We start from the raw sequence: 25,548 nt of genomic DNA, 5'->3' as shown, positions 1-25,548 counted from the left end.
CACAAATTGTTTGATATACAATGAGTACTTTCTTGATAAACATGATGATTTATAGATTACTTGGTTTAGATAAAATGAATACCTACACTGGCTAAGAATTATTTTGCAGCTTTTTTATTCTATTATTTCTGAACATCTGGGTTTATTAGATTTTAAATTATTTTACATTTACACTCTGTTGACAACTTCCCCCTCTGGTGCATTTTTACATTTTTCTTGCACGCCTTTGTTTCCTATAATGAAAAGAACTTGGATTTCTCTAACCAGATTGCCTTGCATTCTAATAAAGAACATACAATTTGTATCATGTTGGAGTACATTTAAAAGTTGAAAAAAATCTAATCATGAATCGTCCATAAGTTTGATAAAAATAAAGATTTAATTTTATTTTGCCATATCGCCCAACCCTAACCGCAACACATCAAACTTTGGCCAACTTTCGAAGTTGCTGATTAGTAAAAATACAAAAAATAATTATAATTATATAATAAAAATATTTAATACAAGTAATCATCTTGGACAAAGCCAATTTTTTAGCTAAATTTACAAAGTAAAACAGTTGATTGATTTATATTAAATTTTTGGCGGAAATGAAAACAAGGCTCTGAGGGACAGACGGAGGGTGCTTTCACACTGGCAGTTTAGTTCGAAACACAGCACGGTTCGCATGAAAAATTGGTAATGTGAAAGCTGTCATGCGGACCGGGGAGCGCACTGCGGTACCGAACCCGAGACTACCTGTAGGAGGTGGTCCGAGTTTGGTTGCAATGGAACTGTAGCGCGATTCGCGTGAATGTGAAAGTAACTCGGACTCGGGTGCACACTTGTTCAGGAAGTATCCTGCACATGCGTTTTTCATTCCTGAAAGTCCAAAAATGTAATGACACCACAATGACATACAAGTACAGTCAACACTATAAATACTGTCTGTCTATCTATTTATCTATCTATCTTATAAATACTATATGTAAATACTATTATAGGTTATAAATATAGGGTATAACAGGAGATGACAGTGGCGATAACTTCACCTTGGACATGAGTGTAAGCGTGCAGTGTAAACAAAGATGCAAATTAATTCCTTGCAATCAGTTGTCTCCTCAAAAAACGCAGTTTGCGAGCAGCAGCAAGCCGCCTTCCCCTGGACATCTGATGAGTTATGCCATGAAGCGCACATATACGCAGTTGTCGTTCACTCTGCTGTGCATAATGGCACCAAAATAAAAAAAAATAAAAAAAATAAAAAAATAAAAAAGTATGATGAGTCGCATTGTGTTCTCCATGCATGTTTGTGATGATGTTAGATGAACGCAAATGGACCAGGGTTCGACAGAATCAAGTGAGTGTGAAACCAGACCAACGCTGCGGGGGCACCGGGAACAATCGCACTCGGAATCGGACAGCAGCAAACAGTGTGAAATCCCCCTTAGTCTCTTCAAGGGATTGTACCGCTGTTTACATTAGTGTTGATCGTTCGATCTGTTGAGTTGTGTAAATTATATTTGATCTAATAGCTTTATACAGCTTTATATAGTGCATGCCATTGAAGAGACTGTAAGTCTATCACTCACATTCATTCCCAAAGTCAAAAATCAAATATGGCGCTACACTGAAAAAAGTCTAATCTAACTACTGGTGTTCTTCAGGGATCAACGCTTGGACGTAGGGCTGGGCGATATGACGATATATATCGTGGTGACGATTAGGGGTGGGCGATATGACCAAAATCTTATATCATGATGAGTAATTTTATATCACGATAACGATAAATCACAATATAGTAAAAGTTTTCTGGAAAATCAAAAAAAAAAATTTATATGAAATAACCACATTGTAATGACTATTTTTGGAAACTCCAGTCACTGAATTACATAGACAACATTATAAATGAAAACTACTTCTATACTACTTATATATTTTTTTTCCTTTACTTGGAAATGGACAAACTTTTTTTTTTTTTTAAATCAACCTTACCAAAATGCTAATTGATGAAACATTTCAGTTTGATATGTTGTTAACAAATATTATTATTATTAGCCTATTATCAAATTTCCTCAAGAAACTCAAGATCTTCTCAAAGCAATGCAACAAAGTAAATAATACCTACAGTAAGTAAAAAACAAATCCAACGAAAATAAACACTTCTTGCAGAATTAATGCAGGGTTCATCTTTTAGTTTTAATAATATTCCTTTGCGTGCTTCATTTTAAGGTGGTAAAACAGATTGCTTGTATTACAAATTATTATAGTCGTGCAACACAATTTGCAGATTAAATTTTTCTGCTCTGTGCCAGCTTTTGTGAACCACCACCACAGATGTCCACCTGTTTTAATACAAGCTCCTCTTCATTTTCTTGACTTGTTTGGGAGTCATCCCATTCTGTGGAGACGTCTTTCTCCATTAGAGGTTTTCCTGGGTCACAAATGATTTGAGTAGCACGAGCGATCCCGATTTGTGCTCTACTGTAAATGGAGCACAAATATCGGGAAGCCTGCTGGATTCTCACGCATTTGCGAGCTCCAGTGGTAGCACGCACAACACTCACGTGAAACAGATGTGCAAGTCAGACGAGAAATCTTGAAATGTTTTTCAGCTTTTGAAGCGACGATCATGAGATGAATGCCATTAAATTTGCTTGGGCGGCTGCCGAAAACTTTTTAATGCCATAAAAACCCTCTCAATTTATCATAAATTCTCTCAGTCTTACGTGAAACCCTGCCCACATAGATAGGCCCACACAGCGCACAAGGATATTTACATATAGCAATATACACAACATGGCAAAATCTCTATTGATTTGCACTTTATATCATCACCGCAATACATTGTCATATCGCCCAGCCCTAGCGACGTATAAAGTGTCAATCGATAGAGATTTTGCTATATCGTGTACTGTATATCACTATATGTAAATATCCATGTACGCTGCGTGTGCGTATCTATTAGTGGGCAGGGCTTCACGTGAGACTAAGAGAATTGAAGAGTGATGGACAAGGTTTTTCCGGAACTGAACATTTTTATGAAATTCAGCAATTCACTGGCATTCATCTTGTGTTCGGCACTTCATAAGCGCTAAATATGTTTCTCATCTGACACACGCATCTGTGTCTCACGTGAGTGTCACACACAGTATCTCTAGAGCACACAAGTGTGCACGAGTCCAGCAGGCTTCCCAATATTTGTGCTCCAGAGACAGGAGAGCGCAGAGCGGAATCACTTGCGCTACTCAAAATTGCGGCACAGACCACATACTAGGTGACTCAATGGATTTTTTATTTTTTTTTTTACCAAAGTGCTATGGAGGAAGTCAGACATCTCATATGAAAAGACAGCCCAACATTCTATTCACCACTGATGAGGAAAACAGCTACAACACTGTCATGTGCCAAAATAATGGGTTTTTAAAGTGAACATCACCCTTTCCTAAAATTCTGTTCGAATGATGTTAGATATTAGGAAACAAACCAGCCATGCTTGCCTTCAGGTATTCATATATTCTCTATAGAGATAAATCATTAAGAGCCTATAAGTGTTTATTTTCGTTGGATACTTTTATTTACGTGCGCAGCTCCACCTGTTGTTCCAGCCCCCCACCATCTCAGCTCGTATTTCAGCCTGCTTTTCAGATAACTCAGCCTGGATCAAGGAACACCACCTTCAGCTCAGCCTTGCCAAGACAGACTTTTGGTAATCTGTCAACCTTCTGTTGACCACAACCTCAATTCATACTGGTTCAACAATATTAACACCAACCAGAACAGCCAGGAACCTGGGAGTGGTGTTTAATGACCAGCTAAACTTCACTGGCCAATCTCGTCTACCACCCATTCTTGCAGGAATGCACTACACAACATCAGGAAAATCAGACCTTTCCTGTCTTAATATGCTGAACATCTCCTAGTCCAAGCTTTTCTCATATCAAGACTTGACTACTGCCGGCCTCCTCACTAGCACAACTAAGCCACTGCAGTTGGTCCAGAATGCAGCGGCATGTCTGGTCTTCAACCAACCAAAGAGGGCCTACATCAACCCCCTCTTGATCTCACTCCACTGGCTACCTGTAGCTGCCCACTTTAAATTCAAGGCTTTGACTTTGGCCTTAAGGACAGTCGATGGAACAGCACCCTCTTCAACACACTCCTCCAGGTCTATGTCCCCTCTTGCTGCCTGTAATCTAAGAACGAGCGACGCCTGGTGTCGCTCTCCAGATCACATTCACTGTTTCTCAGTGGTGGATTGCACTTCCCACCTGATCTGTTGAGACCTTTTCAACATTTGAAAAACAGCTGAAGACAACTCTTTCATGAGCACTTAATCAGTCCACAAACATAAGACACTTGCATTCTCTCTCTTCCACTCTCCCTCTCTCATATATATATATATATATATATATATATATATATATATATATATATATGAATGAGAGAGCGAGAGAGAGAGAGAGAGAGAGCTGAGAGTATCACCGTGACAACCACTCCACCACGGTGGCAGTAAACATATCAACTTTCATAAAAGACCTTACGAAAACCTGAAATAATGTCATTTAATGAATATAATGAAATATTAGACCTTTAGTATCTGTGTTGTGGATTCTTTATCACAGGGGCGTATTAATTGTCCATTTTTTAGAGACTTCTTGATTTTGTGCTACAGAGTGCATTATGGTAACGGCGTATTCATAAGATACCCATTTAGCGCACAATTTAAGCCAAACGCACACCACAACTAGGTGTAACAATTCGTCCATTCGTCCCCAACTTAAGTTACAATCTTGAAATGCCTTCACAAATTCACAAGTTTATTCATGTCAAACAATATGAAAGGGCTTGCATCCGTTTATGCGCTCTATCTAGAACTCAAGCTCCACTGTGCATTTCCTGACTTCATTGATTCACAGATTTAAGTTATAACATTATACTAATGTTGTTAATATAGCTAATAAGGCACATATATAGGCTATATACACAGATGAGCCAAAACATTATAACCACTCACTGGTGAAGTGAATTATGTTGATCATATTCTAACAAGGCCACATGTCAAGGTCTGGGAAGATTAGATGGTAAGCGAACAATCAGTTCTCGTAGTCAATGTGTTGAATGCAGGAGAAATTGGCAGGAATAAAGACCTGAGTGACTTTGACAAGGGTCAAATTGTTATGGCCAGATGACTGGGTTAGAGCATCTCTGAAACAGCAAGGCTTGTGGGGTGCTCCTGGTCAGCAGTGGTAAGTGCCTACCAACAGCTGTCGGAGGAGGGACAAAACAAATCAGCGACAGAGTGTTGGGCGCCCACGGCTCATCGATGCACGAGGGCAATGAAGGCTATCCTGTCTGGTCTGAACTGACAGAAGGTCTACTGTGGCACAAGTCACAGAACATTTTAATTATGTTTACAGGAGGAATGTGTCACAAAACACAGTGCATCGCACCCTGCTGCGTATGGAGCTGCGTAGCCGCAGACCGGTCAGAGTGCCCATGATGACCCCTGTCCACAGTTGAAAGCGCCTACGGGCACACGAGCATCGTAACAGGACCTTGGAGCAGTGGAAGAAAGTCGCATAGTCCGATAAGTCCCGTTTTCTTTTATATCACGTGGACGGCCGTGTACATGTGCGCCATTTACCTGGAGAAGTGATGGCACCAGGATGCACTGTGGAAAGATGACAAGCCAGTGGAGGGAGTGTGATGCTCTGGGCAATGTTCTGCTGGGAAACCCCGGGTCCGGCCATTCATGTGGATGTCAAATCGACACATGCCACCTACCTAAACATAGTTGCAGACCAGGAACACCCCTTCATGGCAATGGTATTCCCTGATGGCAGTGGCATCTTTCAGCAGGATAATGTGCCCTGCCACACTGCACACATTGTTCGGGAATGGTTTGAGGAACATGATGAAGAGTTCAAGGTGTTGTCCTGGCCTCCAAATTCCCAAGATCTTAATCCGATTGAGCATCTGTGGGAAGTGCTGGACCAACAAGTCCACAGCGGTTCCACCTGGCATCTTACAGGACTTGAAGTAACTGCTGCTAAAGTCTTGGTGCCAGATACCACAGATCACCTTATGGGGTCTTTAAGAGTCCATGCCTCAGGGGGTCTGTGCTTTTTGGTGGTACACGGAGCATCAACAGCATATTAGGCAGGTGGTCATAATGTTTTGGCTCATCAGTGTATAGAAGACACTTTTAAAAATAGGTGATTAAAAAGCGCTTCAGTTTACCGGGGCTCATGCACGGGGCAATCCTCACAATACTCTCTAAACAAGTTCAGCTGTTCAAGCTCCGTTGAGCATTCGCTTCATTGCAGATGCAAGTTGTAATATTATATTTATGCTGTTGATGGCTTGTTTATCTCATATATACAGCAATCAGCCACAACATTAAAACCACCTGCCTAATATTGTGTAGGTCCCCATCGTGCCACCAAAACAGTGCCAACCCACATCTCAGAATGGCATTCTGAGATGCTGTTCTTCTCACCACAATTGTACAGAGCAGTTATCTGGCCATTCTCTGTTGACCTCTCTCATCAACAAGGCATTTCCGTCCACAGAACTGCTGTTCACTGGATGTTTTTTGTTTTTAGCACCATTCTGAGTAAATTCTAGAGACTGTTGTGCGTGAAAATCCCAGGAGATAGCCTTTACAGAAATACTCAAACCAGCCCGTCTGGCACCAACAATAATCCATGCGATTATCTAATCAGCCAATTGTGTGGCAGCAGTGCAGTGCTTAAAATCATGCATATACAGGCCAGGAGCTTCAGCTAATGTTCACATCAACCATCAGAATGGGTCAAAAATGTGATCTTAGTGATTCGGACCGTGGCAGGATTGTTGGTGCCAGATGGGTTGTTTTGAGTATTTCTGTAACTGCTGATCTCCTGGGATTTTCACACACAACAGTCCCTAGAATTTACACAGAATGGTGCCCAAACAAAAAATATCCAGTGAGCAGCAGTTCTGTGGACAGAAATGCCTTGTTGATGAGGGAGGTCAACAGAAAATGGCCAGACTGGTTCGAACTGACAAAGTCTACAGTAACTCAGGTAATCGCTCTCAATTGTGGTGTGAAGAATATCATCTCAGAATGCGCGGGTTGGTGCCATTTTGGCAGCACGAGGGGGACCAACACAATATTAGGCAGGTGGTTTTAATGTTGTGGCCGATATATATAAGATGTAGCTTAAACCAAAAGATTTACATATGTTCCAATACATTGTTTTCTCTGGTAAATCTAATTATTAAATTAGTAAACGGTCATATAATTAGTAAATTTGGATTATTTATTAAAACTTAGACAGATAATGGACAATGTTGCTTTGTGTCAGGGCAGTAATGTGAATAGAATTCTATTCTATTTCAGTTTCTAGTAATCTAGTTGATGAAACACTAGGGGTCCCCCCGAGTCCAATTTTTATTTTTATTTATTTTGTTTGTACTACATTTAATAGTCCTAATTTTGGATCCGAGCATGTTGTGGTAATGAGAATTTAACCAGGAAAATTATTTTAAAATCTCAAATAAAACATGAAATCCTTTGTAATCTATGTGCAAGACGGAACACGTGTATCTATTGTATTCAATTTTCATAATGGATTCTTAGGTACAAATCCTCACTTTAGTGGTTCAAGCGCAGTTTCATGATAATTGCCAGTAAATATCTGGTTTTAAATGAGAGAAACGAGAACTAGATACACAAAGCTAATGCAGAAATTAAATAACCTGCCAATTTTCACTTGGACAAATGCAGCACTGCAAGTTATGTTCAAATATACATGCCCGGATACTCTGCCTACAAGTCAACGTTGTCGCACACCAGTTATATGTCTGTATCCATACATAACATTTATTTACAAAAGAATAACATGGCTAGTGGTTTAAAATATTTGATGCCATTCTTTCCGTGATGAGCTTGATTGGTTGTTAAGGTTACAAATTAAAATATTATTTGCACAGTTCTCCAAAATTAAAACTCGTGACCTGACAAAAGGGCGTCTTATTTTACAAGCATGGCGTTAATTTTGTAAAATTAGCTAAAATAACAAGGATTTTTAAGAGTAACGCCTGAAAACGAAATGATATAACATTAAACGGGGAACTTGAATCGCATATTTGATCAACAAAGACCAAACAAAGAAACAAAGGTGGGCAGTAAACAGCTTGCTAAAAACAAACGATCAACTGCCTTTGGGCGGCTAACAGCGCGCTAGTGTGTTAATGGTAATGCACGCCTTAGTTGGTAGAATGACGAGTATTGTGGTCTAACTTAAGTCATTGCTCAAGATCAACAAGATCAAAATAAACTCGATTTATTTTTGGTTAACTAGCCAACTCACCTGTAAGCAAGGGTCATGCACTCAAAGAGCTTTGTCAGAGAAGCATCGATGGAGAGATGCGATGTGCTAGTCTTTCCGAAATGATACGTCTGGCAGGTTTGTTTATTAACAGTGTCGAAGTCGTAACCTTTCTTCGGGGGGTGATCGGTATGAGGAGAAGATACCATAAAATGACCGCTGTGGATGATTTGTGACTCACGTCCATCAAGTTTTTTAAATGAAATATTCGACTCCTCTGTATCAGAATCATCGTCTTGCTCTTTCTTGATAATCATTCGGTACTGCCGTGTATCTCGCGTAGCCATAGTGAACAGTAAATACCACCTCAACTTTCTGCTGAAATATAACGATAATACTGTGATTTATGTCATGTCCTGTCCTTGGTCTATAAACCTTTGGATTAAGTTAGATAGTTTTACTCGCTATATCAGCGCCCTCATACTACTCCACGCCCTCAACATTAGCCTCAATGCTATCACTTGAAACTTGTTGAAGAGGTTTCGTGAACTCGAGACAGACATTGCCTCATGATGACCGACCCGATCACGATTGGTTGACTTGAGTGCACACCCACAAACGCTGGGAGATACAGAAACACTATGCGGGGAACAACTGTGCAAGTCAGTCAAAACATCGTTCTTTGTAATACCCGTTTCTCTTTATTACAACTAAAAGTATCATTTGGTTTGTAAATATTTTAATAGCTACTGATAACGTTAAACAGAGTCCATCCTACTTAAAAGACACATTTAGATTGTCTAACCAATAAAGGTCAGTGGAAAATAGTTTATTGTATTTACAGGCATAACAAACACTTTCACCCCTGCTGTTAGTGTTGTAAAATTACAATGGTTTAAAATGCACACTGATCAGAAACCTTCCTCTTTATAAAATAGATGTTGCTTTTAGCTAAAATAACATGGATGATCATTTGAACAAACCAAAATTCAGAGCGATAAATGCAAAAGTGCATGAAAAATAACCAGTGTTAAATGAAAAGCAATTAATATAAACTATTTACCTACCCTTCCAGTATATAAAACAAATATAGTGTACTGAGAAGGAACACACTGATCACTCAAATAGGAAACAAAAACAAAACAAAAAACAGGACCAACAACATTCCATCTGTCTGCAAGGTTCATTCAATCAAAAAGTGAAACATCAGAGTGCTTTCCAGTCAATAGGCTGCTTCCCCGCATTCCGCAGCAGTTCATTGGTCTTTGAGAAATGCTTGCATCCGAAGAAGCCACGGTGAGCAGATAGCGGCGAGGGGTGGACTGCTTGCAGAACATGATGTCGTTTCTACAAGTCAACAATGAGAAAACATACATGTATAACCATCTGCTTGGAACATTTCAACACTGCCCTACAAAGCCAAAACACAGTAACTACATCAACACTGAAATGGTGGCTTCAAAAATTTAGTTGTCCAGAGACAAATATAATAAAATAATATATTATGTTTTGGATAATAATTAGAGCTGCCAAAATTAACTTAATGCATGCGATTAATTTAAAATGTTTAACTCATTCATTTTTCTTTAACACATTTACCAATTTGACATTAGATTATGACTTTTAGGTTATTCAGCTCCATTTGAGTTCTGAACACTGGTTGGAGTAGGGTGGAACCTTTGCGATGTGTCTGGAGTCATTCCACTGATGCACGCACCACAAACAAGCAGCGATTCCGTGTCAGCAATCAACCCTGTGTCCGAAATCGCATACTGTCACAGTAGGATGCACTTCTCAGCCAGTGAAACAGTACATTCTTTAAGTATGCATGCTAGTAGTATACATAGATTCCGGACATACTTCATCCGGACACATGGTTATTGACCCGTGACCAGATTATATGACATAACCATGAAAATAGTCTACTATGGTTTTGTTAAACAAGCACCATTTAAGGAACAACTTTCTTGGTACATATATCACTTACAGCCATCCGACTTTCGGTTCACCTGTGCACTTCAGAATCTCACTAGAAATAGTAGGTCATCCGGGTATTTTTCACTTATGGTTTTATGAAAACTGAGGATTCTGTTTTACTACTCCATTGGCATACTGTTTTTGGCATACCATATAGTAGGGAAGTATGGATATTCAGACACAGCGCAAGTGATGGGGAAAGGACATCTTAACGCTATATGTTGTACAAAACAAACCCAAATTTAAGTACTTTGCAGCCTATGTGGGAGCAATTGAATTACTGCAGAAACACGTAAAGTCTGAACTATCACCAAAACACACAATACATGGCACTGATGAGGGACCACTGCAGCCATCTAGATTGATGAGTTCTCCTGTGGAGGGTCTGTCAACACGCCACTCAAAATTAAAATAATTTAAACTTTTAATCCATTACCGCTGATCTTTAGAAGTGTCAGCTAATGATTCAGATGAATTATCCACTATGTGGGAAGCGCCAGCGCTACAAGCAGAACTCTGCAGCGCTTTTCAGGTGTTTAAAGTTCAAACCTGGAGCCTTATGTATAAAGACGTATGTAGAATGATACTAAATGTGAATGTACACATTAATGTTCGTACGAGCGATTTATAAAAAGTCCATATGCACGAAAAAGGTTCCTAAATGCATCTCACTCTGTAAATTGCAAATCATGTAAACATGTAAACGAGTGCATAGACTCCACCTACAGGACACACAAATATCCTAATATGGTGAGACAGAATACCCTGTAAGGCCTGGGATATTAAATAATAGTCAGAAAAGTTTTATTTAAAGATTCACTCAGTGATTTGTTTCCTCATTAAAAACGTTTTGTACAAGAATTGTAATTTTGCTATATATGTAAGAAATCATGACCACTCACATTAAAACACTCGCATTAAAATGAAGACTTCAGTCATATCAGTAACCTTATAAAAGCTGTTTTATTCTACATGGGGGCTGCCATGTTAGAATCACATGACCAGCTGAATACTACTCGCTTAATCTCAGTAACCGTCCTGTAATTTGACACATTCCCTCATTGATTTATTTATTTTGGATTTTTCCCCTTTTTCACCCAGTCTGGAATGCCCATTTCCCAGTGCGCGTTTAAGTCCTCATGGTCGCGTAGTGATTCGGGTGGCAGAGGATGAATCCCAGCTACCTCCGCGTCTGAGACCATCAACCCGCGCATCTTATCACGATGGCTTGTCCATCCACCGCGGCATCCGCGCTCAACTCACCACGTGCCCAACCGAGAATGAACCACATTATAGCAACCACGAGGAGGTTACCCCATGTGACTCTACCCTCCCTAGCAGGTTGCCCCTCCCTAGCAACCGGGCCAATTTGGTTGCTTAGGAGACCTGGCTGGAGTCACTCAGTACACCCTGGAATTCAAACTAGCGAACTCCAGGGGTGGTAGCCAGCGTCTTTTACCACTGAGCTACCAAGGCCGCTCAATTTCCCTCATTGATTAAAGTAATCATGGCTGACTGTGAATACTAAATTTCTACAAATGGCATTTGAAACTGAAAACTATTGATTTTAAATAATGCTGCATCCAAGCCGCTAGGTGTCAGTGTAAGTCCAAGATGACACAAAGACAAAAGTTAGAGTGCACTTTTACATGGATCTGTTTTCTGAACCTAAAGAAAATCATTATTTGTATTATATTTAAAGGGGCATTCAGTAGTTCTCTAGCTAGCGTTAGCATTGCTCTCTGTGTACTTTAAGTACCTATATGACAGTGGTGTTAGATGCTGTACTGCCATCTATCGACGTATATAATTGCTTTGCCTAAAAACAAATGTCAAAATTCAAACTAACTGACTTCTACAGTTAAGGACAGATTGTCCCTTTTCAGATTTCACGTTGACAGATTTCACGTTATTTCTAAAAGACAGAAATTACCTTAATTAGAGAAGAGTAAAATAGCGTAAAATAAACCTTAATTATCTAGCGATACAGAATTGTTTTTGAATTTATCATGTCCATGAATACTGTATTTGGTGAACTTTGTTTCCAAGCAACCAAAGTCATGGTTTACACAAAATCCACAACAATCGCTGTGCCAAGCTACTTTGCACTAAACGAATGAAGACATATGCCGTTTCATAGAGGTGGAGGTAGATGGGCTCCCCTTACCATAGCTGTGATAAAGAAAATTACACGTTGCTTTCCGGTTGCGTTTGTAAACACCGCTGAAACTGTCCATTACTAACATACATTGACTACACACGTAATTTTAAAAAGTCAGAGGGAAACTTATATGAGTTTTCTGTAGATTCCATCATCATATATGTGGGCGATTACAGACAGAAAGATGCTAACTTTATTTCCACATGCCAAAAGTATGTAAACTGTGTTGATTTATTTTAAGTCTGTTAAAAGACTCAATTCAACAAAAATATGTGATTTAAGCACTCAGTCCAGCAGAAAGTCTATCATTATCGTCAGGTGTTGAAGCTATCATGACCAGGGCTCAACACTAAGGATTTTTTCTACTGGCCCGGTTGGGCCAGTGCTTCAAATTTTTACTGGCCCTGGCAAAATTTTCACTGGCCCCAACACAAAAATGATAAATAGCTATTTTTACCATCATGGCTTTAAAAATGTGTCCAAAGATAAAAAATAAAAAAAAAAATTCTCCATATATTATGTTTTTAAGACAATGTCCCCCCTAAACTGAATCACATTTATAATTTGAAGATATGATTTATGCCTTATGTAATCCCATATAAGAGCTTTACAGATATAAATTCATAAATACATCATATTAACCTCACCCGTCCTGCCATTTACACATGAGTTTTTAAGTGAAGAGTTCTGTTGTGCAGATGATGGGTTTTCGGTCACCCATTTAGTCATGCAACTTTTAGCCATGTGTAATGTATTCACACACAGGATCAAAGATTTAATCACTGAGTTAAAGATGTGATTATTGGCTGAATGTAATAAACATATGAATCCCTGAGAAGAGACTTGCCACCAAATCGGTTGCGACGTGTAATATACATAAGGGAGATATTAGGCCTAATCTGCGAATTAAGAATTTGTATATAACATGAAATCAGACAACCTAAAGACCAACACAGTCTGATGCACAAAGCACAAAAACAAAAATACCTGTACGGTCCAGAAATGAAACTGGTGTTTCATGAGGATGATATGAAGTAGACTGTTTTAAATATTAATATTCACCCTGCAGCTAAACAGCTCTGATAATAATAGCCTAATAGCCATAGTGATCTTGTTTCTTTTCATATCAAACACCATTATAATGTCGTATTAATGATTACATTTTGAAACTAATTAAATCTATACTTACATTTTGGATACTGAGCAGCTCGTGATTTCCAGGCATGTGTATAACAGGGGTTTAACAAAATGTATTACGTTTCATTTGGCGCTTCATCTCTAAAGGCAAATTAATGAGAGAAAATTAGCTTTTTTTTTTACAGTGAATTTGTTCACTGTAGCGCTTGTTTTTGATAAAACAAGCGCTCTGTACCTTATTGAGAGCGCATGCACATTAAACTGTCTACACTGTACAGAGAGATATGATGATGAGACATATGCACGGAGAGACATGGATTTTCAATCCTATAGAATGAAACTGTTGATTTTTTTGTGTTCCAATGTGTGGATTACTGCTTTTCACCAACATGTAAAAACTAAAAATGTAGGGATTTCGCACACTGTGAACACGGAATGTGCAGGGATACTTCAAATGTTGCACAAGACGTGCAATCCCGCAACAAAATTCATTAAGTGGGGTTTTCTTTCCTTCTATTTTCTACACATTGATAAAAGCTGCTGCTAAGACACTTGGAAAAGAGCGAGGACAGTGCTAGGAGAGTGCGCTCAGTGTCTGCACACGACTGTGCCTTGGCGCATCCAGTATATATTATGCGCTCGCGCAACTTTGCGAGCTAAATAGAATCGCGCTCGCTCATCGGTTAGAATACTTGGTTCGCTCAGTGTAATTGTTGTGCTCTCTCACTTGTTGTTTTCTTGCACTAATGTTATAAATGCAGCACTGGCCCGATCGGGCAAGTGACAGTTCTAGCAACTGGCCCGAATCTCTCTCACACTGGCCCCGGGCCATCGGGCAGTCCTAATTGTCAAGCCCTGATGACTGCTTTCATCTCAGTAATTGGCTGGCACCTGCCATTTTTCGTTCTTCATTTGTTCCCACAATCCACCTTGCGAGCGTGAAGCTCAACTTCCATAGGAATAAATTAGAAACACTTGCTCACCTTCGCTCAAAACGCATCAGTGGAAATGTACCGTTAATTCTTTCTCCGCAGCACTGTCATTCCCCAATGCACCTCGCGAGCGCGGCGCTCAAATTCCATTGGAATGAACTGAAAATGCTCGCTCACCTTCGCTCAAAACGCGGCAGTGGAAACGTACCGTTATTGTTTCAGGCCTTTTTTGCTTCTTCGGCAGTAACGCTACTGAATCTTCTGTTGTCTCTGCTTCTAAAGCATGATAATAAATATGTTCCATTGTGTTCTTTTCGCTCTTCGCATCACCAAACACTGCACTAAGCATAGCCAAGCGTATCTACATAGGCGGCAGCCAATGAGCCAACTTCGACGTTTAGTGAAACACAGCGGGTCATGTCATTTCAACATGGCAAAACACATTGAAGGGGGTGACCCACACCATGTATAATAAAAACAATTTTTATAGAAAACTATTATGAGTACAGTCTTCATCTCATGCATCACCATTCAGATCACTCTTCACAGAAACACAATTAATTAGTTAGTGTAATTAGCCCCAAATTGCTGAATTAACCTTTAATACATGCATTTCAATGCAATTTTTCTATAAAATAACATACAAAGTTTTAACCAAGCACAAGTTGCTTTAATACAGCAAATACTCATTTCAAAATTTCAGCAATAATATAAACATTAGGTTGTCTTGAAAGAGCCAACCTACTGATCTACTATTTAAACTTAATATTTTTAGTGGTGCTTGCGAAGCAAAGCATCACTATTATAATCTCACATACTTATTATTCTACTTCCGTACAAAATTTCGGCACCTAACTCATCCCGCATCATTTGTCTTAGACCCACGAATTAGGTGTCAAATCGACCGGCCTATTGATAACACCTGTGCTATGACTTTTCTAAGAGATGGGGGTACGGTGTACCCCTGGGGGGCAAAAAAACGTCCCAAAAAATCCCATAGACTTTGCATTGCGCCGAATTTTGTCAGTTCATATCTCCGGACTCATTTCATTCAGCCTAGCAAGCAGTTTTGGAGCATTACATGAGATTGGGGGTAAGATGTACACCTGGGGGGGGTAAAACCGGCCCAAAAATGCTCCATAGGATTACTATGGCAAGGGTCTCGTCCATGAAAATTTTGTGGGATCATATCTCCCAAACAGAATGTCGTAGAGACATGGGGGTGGGCTCATTTCACTCAGGCCACCAATCAGTCTTTAAATATCACCTTGGAAATAGACTTCCATTCAAAATGGCTCAGAAGGATATCTTCAGAACAGAATGTTGTAGAGACTTGCGGATTGGCTCTTTGAGTCAGGTTAGTAAGCAGCTTTTAAGTATTACCCTGGAAACTACTTGCCCTATCAACCATTTAGAGCATCCTAGCAACCAAACCCTATTGACTTCCATTCAAAATGGCTCTGAACAATATCTTCGGATCAGAATGTCATACAGATTTCAGTGTTGGCTTGATTGATTCAGGATAGCAAGCAGTCTTGGTAGTATCACCCTAGCAACTGCCAAGCAACCAAATGAGCTCACCCTAGCAACCAAGTAGCAAAACACATATCTCTGACAATAACATCGTAGACACTTCCGGACTGGCACATTTCACTCATGCTAGCAAGAAGCATTGTTAGTATCACCCTGGAAACTGCCTAGCAGCCAAATGAGCTCACCCTAGCAACCAAGTAGCAAACAAATTATCTCTGCACCAGAACATCGTAGACACTTCCGGACTGGCACATTTCACTCATGCTAGCAAGAAGCATTGTTAGTATCACCCTGGGAAACTGCCTAGCAACCAGATGGGGTTACCCTAGCAACCGAGTAGTAAAACACATATCTCTGCATCAGAACATCATAGAGACTCCTGGGTTGGCTCATTTGACTCGGGATAGAAAGCAGCCTTACTTATTACCCTGGCAACTGCCTTGCAACCAGATGGGGTCACCCTAGCAAAACACATCTCTGCACCAGAACACCATAGTAGGGCTGAAACGATTAGTCGACGTTATCGACAACGTCAACAATAAAAAATTGTCGACAAAAATGTTCATTGCCAAATAGTCGTTTGATCTTAACGTAACATAAGATCATATGAAACTCTAATGATTGCACACAAGAGCAGTACTGCAGCTCGCACCTGACTGAGGAGAGGAAGAAAACATCTCACAGTCCAGATGCACTCTAAACTTCCCAAACAGCTTCAGGTGATGTAGATCGCAAAGTATTAGGGAATTATAACGCAAAAATACAAAATAGGTAAATACAGAAGCACTCTTGTTGTGGAATAAGCAGAGTCAGAGCTGACGCTCAGCTTATGCAAAACTTGCGTGTCGAGCGTCTTTAAAGGAAACATCCCGGCGTTACATCTTTAATGCAGTTCTATTTAATGCGTTATAGCTTTATTAAAGTTAAAATAATAAGGAAACTGGCATTTCTCTGTGCGGTCAGCACCTCTTCTATGAGTTGCGCGAAGCGTCCCGATCTAAGGGGGAGAGATTGAAACTGCACCCGGCTGAGGTACACACTGTTGCGGGGCGCTCATCCTTTGAGTGCACGCGCTTAATGCAGCTAGATTATAACGCGATGGCAATTTATTGAATCGTAATATGTCACTGTGCATTTCTTATTGTGAAGAAAATTGCCAAAACACAGCTTTATTAATAAGAGAGAGTTTGTTTTTTTGTGAGTTAAAGATGGATTGAAGTGAATAAAAAGGTGAGAGAGGGTAGTCTTCGCCCCATTATACACTGCAAAAAAAAAAAAAAAAATGTATTATTTGTTTTTGTTTTGGCTTGTTTTCCAATATAAATATCTAAAACTCGTTTAAAATAACGTACATTTACTTTAGCAGCTATACTGCAGAAGATTTTTTTTTTTTTTTATCTGAGAATGTTGAATATAATATTAAAAATTTTAATATTTTAAAATATCTAAAAATCCTTTAAAAAAAAAAAAAAAAAAGATGCATTCACCTGAGAAGCAGCATTTAAGATGTTTAGACTAGCTTTTAGAGAATAAATCATGAATATAAGTGTATTTTGTCTTTACTGCACTCGCAGAAGCATAACCAAATTAAAAAATACACTTATATACAAAATACACTTATATTTAAGATACATTCTCTTAAAGCAAGTCTAAATATCTTATACATTACTTCTCAAGTAAATGTATCTTGTTTTAAGGATTTTTAGACAATTTTAAAATGGAAAAAAAAAGACAAATACACTTGATAACAATAGGATTTGTTTGTAGTGCAATTTTTACTGAATTAAACATAAGTATTTTTTCCCTTTAATTCAGTGAATGTCATTTAGAGGTATTTTTAAAAGATGATTTTGTCCTCTTTATTGTTAGCAAGCACGTTTAATACAACCTTTTAAGTCGGGGCACAAGCTGAATAGTCGGTTTTGAGCTAATGATTAATCGTTGCAATAATCGCCCGAATAGTCGAATAATATTTCTAATAATCGTTAGATTAGTCGATTATTAAAATAATCATTAGTTGCAGCCCTACATCATAGAGACTTCTGGATTGGCTCATTTTACTCAGGCTGGCAAGGAGCCTTGTTAGTATCACCCTGGCAACTGCCTAGCAACCAGATGAGGTATACCTAGCAACCAAGTAAGAAAACACATATCTCTGCACCAGAACATCGTAGAGAATTCTGGGTAAGCTCATTCTACTCAGGCTGGCAAGGAACCTTGCTGGTATCACACTGCTAACTGCCTAGCAACCAGATGGGGTTACCCTAGCAACCAAACTGCAAAACACATATATCTGCACCAGAATGTCTTAGGGCGTTTTCAGACCTGTAGACCGTTTGCTTTGTTCCGAAAAACAGGGACTAATTTGTTACAATGTTGCACTTTCTTCTTGGTTCGGTTCACTTTCACAAGGCAACATTTCAAGACAGACCAAAACTTGTTCGCTGTTCCAAGATTTAGCTCATCCATTGATATACTGGTTAAAATTATATGGCTGTAAAAAATGTGTCAACCATTACAAATTTTTGAGAATTTTTGAGCGTTGTCAGTTAGAGGTTGTGCTCCAAATACAAATTATCCGTCACTCGGATGGATATGAGTTGTAAAGTTTCCGTCATGGTTATTTTTTATTTTTATACGTCATTAGTTGCTTTTGCATTATTTCTCCATTGAAACGTGCTGTTCTCACAGATCTCTCTCTCTCCCTCTCTCACATGTACACACACACACACACACACACACACACAAACAGCAGAGTAAAGCCACGTACAAATGTTTTTTTATTTGTCAAAAAGTTGCTAACGCCATCCTACCCATGTTCTGCCACTATCCAAAAGAGAGAAACGATCGTACTAAAATTACCTCAGGAATTATAAAACAGCTCCTATTTTAAACGTGCAATTATATCTAATTTAGTTGCCAAAAAGCTATCCACATTTTGATGATGAATTACAGAGAAGTGCTGATCTACAGATGTCTTCTCCAAAGATCCCCGTTATGTACATAGTTTTTATAGGGATATTGTTTGGTTCATTGGTCTGTTGGGTCGGTTTGCATTCTTACCACAAGCGAACCGCTCCAGAGTTAGTTTGCAATCGGTCCGAGACCGCTTATTTTGGTACGGATCAGAGTGCGATTGCAGTGTTCATGTACGCCTAAAAGAACAAACCAAAGGGAGAAAACGTGCCAGGTTCCAAAACAAATGCTCCAAACGAGCCAGGTGTGAAAACGAGTAGCAAAACACATCTTTGCATCAGATCATCGTAGAGACTTTCGGATTGGCTCATTTGACTAAGATTAGCAAGGAGCCTCGTGTGTATCACCCTGGTAACTGCCTAGCAACCATATGGGGTTACCCTAGCAACTGAATATCAAAACACATATCTGTGCACCACAACATCGTAGAGACTTCCAGGTTGGCTTGTATGACTCAGGCCAGCACGCAGCCTTTTTTGTATCACCCTGGCAACTTCCTAGCAACCAGATGGACTTACCCTAGCAACCGTACTTCAAAACCCATATCTCTGCACCACAACATTGTACAGACTTCAAATTTTGATTTTTTCAGACTAGCAAGCAGCCTTTAAATATCCCCCTGAAAACTACTTAGCCATGCCCTAGCAACCATTTAGAGCACCCTAGCAACCAAACACCATTGACTTCCATTCAAATTGGCTCAGTGGGATATCTTTGTATCAGAATGTCATACAGACTTCATGTTGACTCGTTTGATTCAGGCTAGCAAGCAGCCTTGTTAGTATCACCATGGCAACTGCATAGCAACCAAATGAGCTCACCCTAGCAACCAAGTAGCAATATACATATCTCTACACCAGAACATCGTAGAGACTTCCGGGTGGCTAATCTGACTCAGGATAGCAAGGAGCTTTTTGAGTATGACTCTTGCAACTGCCTAGCAACCAAATGAGCTCACCCTAGCAACAAAATCCATATCTCTGCACCAGAACATCATAGAGACTTCCGGGTGGACCCATTTGACTCAGGCTAGCAAGGAGCTTTTTGAGTATCACCCTGGTAACTGCCTAGCAACCAGATGGTGTCACCCTAGCAACTGAGTTACAAAACCCATATCTCTGCACCAAAACATCATAGAGATTTCCGGGTTGACCCATTTGACTCAGGCTAGCAAGGAGCTTTTTGAGTATCACCCTGGTAACTGCCTAGCAACTGAGTAACAAAACCCATATCTCTGCACCAAAACATCGTAGAGATTTCCGGGTTGGCTCGTTTGACTCAGGCTAGCAAGGAGCTTTGTTAGCATCACCCTGGTTACTGCCAAGCAACCAAATGGGATCACCCTAGCAACAGAGTAGTCTATCTATCATCTTTCTATTTTAAACTTTCAGACCAGGCTTTTTCAAGCCAACCAAATGTTTGTCCACAAACTTTTATCTAGTTGTTACTTTATCAAAATCAGTTAAGATTTCACAGCAACATTTTTGTGCATCACAATACAAATGCAGCCATTATGGAAATTATGTTATAAATTCTTCTACTTCCAGAAGAGCACAGAAACTTTCACCAGTAGACATCTAATACTTTGCATTCAACAGGTTTATCAGCTAAGTGTTCATGTTGATTATGTAGTGACTTTAGAAAATCAAGTATCAAATATGAGAAGCTTTATACATAGAGCATGCATAAGTTATTTATTACATATTATATATCACTTTTGTTGTACGATCAAATCTATGAAATTTAAGATCAAGTCTGAACTTGTGCACTTTATAAGAGGCCCCTTTTATAACTCAATTTTGATGAAAACTGTAGTTATTGTGCTTTATCTTTGCATAACAGTGTAGTAATTCATCACATATTAAAGCTTGACAAGTAAAATTCTATTTTATTGAATATCAAAAAATAATATTGTAGAGTCCTTTCAGGTTCTAACTGAAGATCAAGTTTTATCTGCCACACATACCTTATTGATGGCAGCCCCCTTCTTTTGAGCATATGAGCCCCAGAGAAGAAAAACAAGACCCTGCAAATTTGTGCTGAGCCAGTTTACCACAGCATCTGTGAATATCTCCCATCCCTTGTCTTTGTGAGAGTTGGCCTGGTGTGCACGCACAGTCAACACAGCATTCAGCAACAGAACTCCTACAAAAGCCATTCATAAGGGGGTTATGTTTCATTGACCATTTTTATATGCACAAGAATATTCCAATATTACTGTAATTTGGTCGTGTTACATTTACACTATATGGCCAAAAGCTTGTAGACATCTGAAAACAACATTCATATCAACATTCATTTCATTTCAAAATCATATGGGTGAATAAACTCTTTGCTGCTATAACATCTTCCAATCTTCTGGAAAGTCTTTCCACTTGTTGGAATATAAACCATTTCAAGAATGTAAACAAAAAGAAATTAATTAGAACAGTGCAAACGTATTTATTTCAACAAAGTCTCTTTTTCAAGGTTAGTCCACTCATCGGCCATTTTTGGAATGCTCTTAGGCAGCTATTTTTCTATGTAAACAAGCATCATGACAGTGCAGCTCCTATGTACGTCAATGGGGAAAGACTGAAATCTCCAAAACGGTTCCTCAAGATTATGATAAAAGAACATATTTCAAATAAGCAGTAAAATGGGGGCCTGGGTAGCTCAGCGAGTATTGACGCCGACTACCATCCCTGGAGTCAAGAGTTCAAATCCAGGGTGTGCTGAGTGACTCCAGCCAGGTCTTCTAAGCAACCAAATTGGCCCGGTTGCTAGGGAGAGTAGAGTCACATGGGGTAACCTCCTCGTGGTCACGATTAGTGGTTCTCGCTCTCAATGGGGCATGTGGTGTGCATTAATCGCGGAGAGTAGCATGAGCCTCCACATGCTGGGAGTCTCCGCGGTGTCATGAACAACAAGCCACGTGATAAGATGCGCGGTTTAATGGTCTCAGAAGCGGAGGCAATTGAGACTTGTCCTCCGCCACCCGGATTGAGGTAACCGCGCCACCATAAGGACCTACTAAGTAGAGGGGATTGGGCATTCCAAATTGGGAGAAAATGGAATAAATTAATAAATAAAAATAAGCAGTAAAATGTTATTGGTCCGAGTCGCGTGGCGCCAGCTTCACTCGAACAGTCCAGTCGCGATGCATGCTCCAATCCCCGGTATCGCATCCAACTTGCGCTGGGGGAGCGGGTCCGGCAACGCATCTAACTCGCACTGGACCCTCACTGCTCCGTTCCTGGACCCGCGAAGATGCCAGCAGGTAGAGACAGGTCTCCCGAGGAGAGGCACGTTCAGTGTTTAAAGGCAGCGGTGATGAGGCTGTATTTTTTCGTTGACCGTTGGCTGCCGTTGGGCATTCCAATTTCTTCCAATCATTTTAATAGAAGTGGCCCATCTCTGCCAAAAGGTCTCCGTTTAGACAAGCAGGAAATGTTCACGGAACAGTGACGTCACTTGACGTTACCAACGAACAGTCCTTGAAATGGTCTGTAGCATGTATTTGCTCACATTCAGACACGAGCATCAGTGAGTGAGGTCAGACACTTATGTTGATTGATGGACCCTGGCTCGCAGTCAGCATCCAATTCATCCCAAAGGTGTTCAGTGGGGTCAAGATCTTTCACACCAGACTCAGTACATTGTTTCTTTAAAGACCTTGCTTTTGTGCACAGGGGCATTGTCATGCTGGAACAAAAAAAGGGCCCTCCCCAAACTGTTACCACAAAGTTGGAAGCACACAATTCTTTAGAATGCCACTGCATGCTGCTGTAGCATTAAGATTTGTCCTGACTCGAATTAATGGAATAGCCAAACATGTTAATTAAAAGGGGGTATCCACAAACTTATGACCATATAGTGTATGTGATATTTAAATGCCTTAACCTGATTTTCATGACCCAATTAATATTGGTTTAATAACCCAATTAACAATATACGATTACTAGAAATCCAAACAAGACAGTGGTATATGCCTGCATGGGGGGAAAAAAAGACTATAAACCTGACTTTGCAATGAACAAACTAATAGACAGATGGGGGAAATGTATTCTGAAATGTAAGGGACCTACATTTTCCTATGATTTTCATGGTTTCCTGATATTATTTGAAACAGGTAAAAAATGTGTGTCTATATGTCCATGTGATCATATATTAAATTAATCTAATTTACTTTTTATTTCTGACCATACTGCAGTTTATTCTTTTTTCTTATCCACTGACCTACAAAACAATCAGTTATTTTGTAGGTCAGTGGATAAGAAAAATGAATAAACTGCAGTATGGTCAGAAATAAAAGTAAAAGAGATTAATTTAATATATGATCACATGGACATATAGACACATAAATTGCAAAAAGAAGAACTGCTCACTGCACTGTTCAAGCAGATTGAACATATACAGAAAAATGCTAATTAACTATGTTAATTATTTAAAAGATTGATTACATTTTATTTCTAATAAAAAGTTTGATGATTATTTTGTTGCCACTTCAGTTCAGACCAAATTAATACTCATGACATCACAACAACATTGATTACACCACTGTAGGGGTTTGTAAACATTGCAGTTGCTGCTGATGAAACAAAACTGCTATTTCTAAACCAAAATTTGCAATAGTAGTGGAATTTTCAAGAAATCAAAAGCGGAGCAGAGGGGGAAGTACACCTTGCTTTGCCCATCCAGTAAGATCTCCATGATCAGGCTGCTCAAAGCCTTCTATGTCTGATGCCAGTTCTTTGAACATGTTCACCAAGCTGTGAATAGCAAGTATCAAAACATTTCATTTAAACCAACAATATCCATCATATAGCCTTTATCATAATTTATAACATATATTATAGTGCCTGTTCAACTGTGTTCAAAAGATGCTTGCAAGGTAATACCTTGGTGGAGGTGGCACAGGTCTCTGGACGCTGAAACACAATCCATGAGCCTGGTTAGGTCCATGATAAGGATCCTGGCCAAGTATCACGACTTTTACCTGCCATCACAAGGAAAATGATCATGGCTGGGACAGTGGGATATTATAAGGGGTCCACTCCACAGGGTAAACGATGAAAGAAATTGTACTCCTCACATGCAAAGGACTGACCTACCTATTATTTTCCCTAGCTTTATGTGTGGACATGACTCACATCTTTTATGTCACACATTTGTGTCCAGGTAAAAACTTGATGTGGAGGTGGATAGACGGTATGCTTTTGCCTCTCCTCAGCAACAAAAGACATTAACTGCAAAAGAAAAACGATGCTTTATTACTCTCCTTGTACCGAATAAATAAATATTTCCCATTTGCAAACCCTTACTGATTTAAAGTAGGCCTTCCCGAATTCTGCGTTGAGCCCGTTCCGCCAGCTCTTTCCGAACCCGTCCGGGCAAGTGTGGTGTGCCGTCAGTGCTTCCAGAGCCGCCGCCTTGTTTTTGGCGATCCGTTCCAGTTGTTTGGGACTCAGTGAAGGCGAGGATGTAACGTTGCTGCTCTCCAACTTTTGCTTTTTCACCTGTGGCGATATTTTTGTGTATTTAGTCGAATTCCATGTTCGTTTGACAAAAAATCCTGGCATGGGTACGTTTACATTTCTAAGAAATGCGGTGTTTGGAAACATTGTGTCGGTTGCGTTTGTAATAACTCAGCAAAGCTTCATTTGCACATTACTATTAGACTGTCAACTCAAACGACATCAAATATTTTAAGTCCATGTATCCCGTCAAATACAACTGAAATAATACAGAAACTACTCCGTTGTCCACCAAATGCTATAAAGAACAGAATTTGCGAGTTTGATGCAACTAACAGGATAAATGAGTTTAGATTGATTTCGCTTTTACTGGCCCTACAAACATTTTCGCAGCATGTTATTTTGAATAATCTGCAACTAGCTTTTGTTTTGGTAGTGACGTAAAACTATTTCCGGAATTGTGAAACAGCATTTTAGCGGGAATAATGGAAAAACCAAAATCCCACTTTCTCATTAATGATCCCGGTTGAAAATATATCTGGCAATAAAAACCCGTCACACAAACATGAATTTTAAATCACAGTCGCTTTCATTTAAAAGAAATATGTGTAGGCATGTCTTGTTTTTTCTACTCACATCATCCCTTGCATCCCCATGACATGTCGATATCTCGTCCAAATATCTTTTTTTGTTCGTTGGCGAGAAAAACGATGTAATGCTTTTCTGTCCAATCATTTCTACAAGTAAAATTACTATTTAAACTAAATAAACTTCCACAGCTAGGGAGAGAGGTGTGTGTGTAAAGCGTTGGATAAGATATAATTCCCGCCAGACGTCTACGACGTAGAAAGACGTAAAGTATTGCATATTCAGCACAGAGGTTGTGGGGTGCCGGCATAGTAGGCTATGTTTCTTTTGTGTCTACAACGTTTTATAACGTGTAACTGTGTGTTTTCTACGACGGCGTTTTGGTGCCACGTAAAAAAAGAAAAAAGATTTCGAGAATAAAGTCACAATATTTTGAGAATAAAGTCAAAATTTCGAGAATAAAGTCGTATTTTTTTAGAATAAAGTCAAAA

General features: G+C 39.5%; 2 protein-coding genes across 4 annotated transcripts in view; both read right to left on the bottom strand.

Moving 5' to 3' along the window:
- LOC127425993 (MLX-interacting protein-like) overlaps positions 1–8,841 on the bottom strand; it is a 53,060-nt gene extending 44,219 nt beyond the window's left edge. For both annotated transcript variants that reach the window (XM_051672406.1, XM_051672411.1), the window contains exon 1: positions 8,340–8,841. In XM_051672406.1, the coding sequence (XP_051528366.1) occupies positions 8,340–8,644 (305 nt within the window). In that variant the 5' untranslated portion in view covers positions 8,645–8,841. The remainder of the gene's footprint in view (positions 1–8,339) is intronic.
- A 268-nt stretch (positions 8,842–9,109) lies between these two features.
- LOC127426306 (uracil-DNA glycosylase-like) lies at positions 9,110–25,304 on the bottom strand. 2 transcript variants are annotated; one of them, XM_051673047.1, is made up of 7 exons: positions 25,106–25,304; positions 24,317–24,511; positions 24,146–24,241; positions 23,894–23,991; positions 23,676–23,764; positions 20,980–21,158; positions 9,110–9,644 (listed from the first exon to the last, which is right to left on the bottom strand). In XM_051673047.1, the coding sequence occupies exons 1-7, from the start codon at positions 25,202–25,204 to the stop codon at positions 9,504–9,506; spliced, it is 897 nt and encodes a 298-aa protein (XP_051529007.1). In that variant the 5' UTR covers positions 25,205–25,304; the 3' UTR covers positions 9,110–9,503. The 2 variants fall into 2 exon arrangements, with proteins under 2 accessions (XP_051529007.1, XP_051528997.1); XM_051673037.1 differs by lacking the exon at positions 25,106–25,304 and having other exon boundaries at positions 24,317–24,894.
- Between the last annotated feature and the right edge of the window lie 244 nt (positions 25,305–25,548).

The sequence above is a fragment of the Myxocyprinus asiaticus genome, chromosome 3, assembly GCF_019703515.2.
Source record: "Myxocyprinus asiaticus isolate MX2 ecotype Aquarium Trade chromosome 3, UBuf_Myxa_2, whole genome shotgun sequence".
In the NCBI taxonomy this organism is placed as follows: Eukaryota; Metazoa; Chordata; class Actinopteri; order Cypriniformes; family Catostomidae; genus Myxocyprinus; species Myxocyprinus asiaticus.
This window is presented reverse-complemented; position numbering and strand designations above follow the sequence as displayed.

Bases quoted from the DNA above. Each gene is read 5' to 3' on its own strand.
- LOC127426306 (XM_051673037.1), bottom strand. From the start codon at position 24,616: ATGTTTCCAAACACCGCATTTCTTAGAAATGTAAACGTACCCATGCCA. The intron at 24,242-24,316 runs GTAAGGGTTTGC...TTTCTTTTGCAG, and splicing joins GGAAGGCCTACTTTAAATCA to TTAATGTCTTTTGTTGCTGA. The intron at 9,645-20,979 runs GTATGTGTGGCA...GTTGACTTGTAG, and splicing joins AGGGGGCTGCCATCAATAAG to AAACGACATCATGTTCTGCA.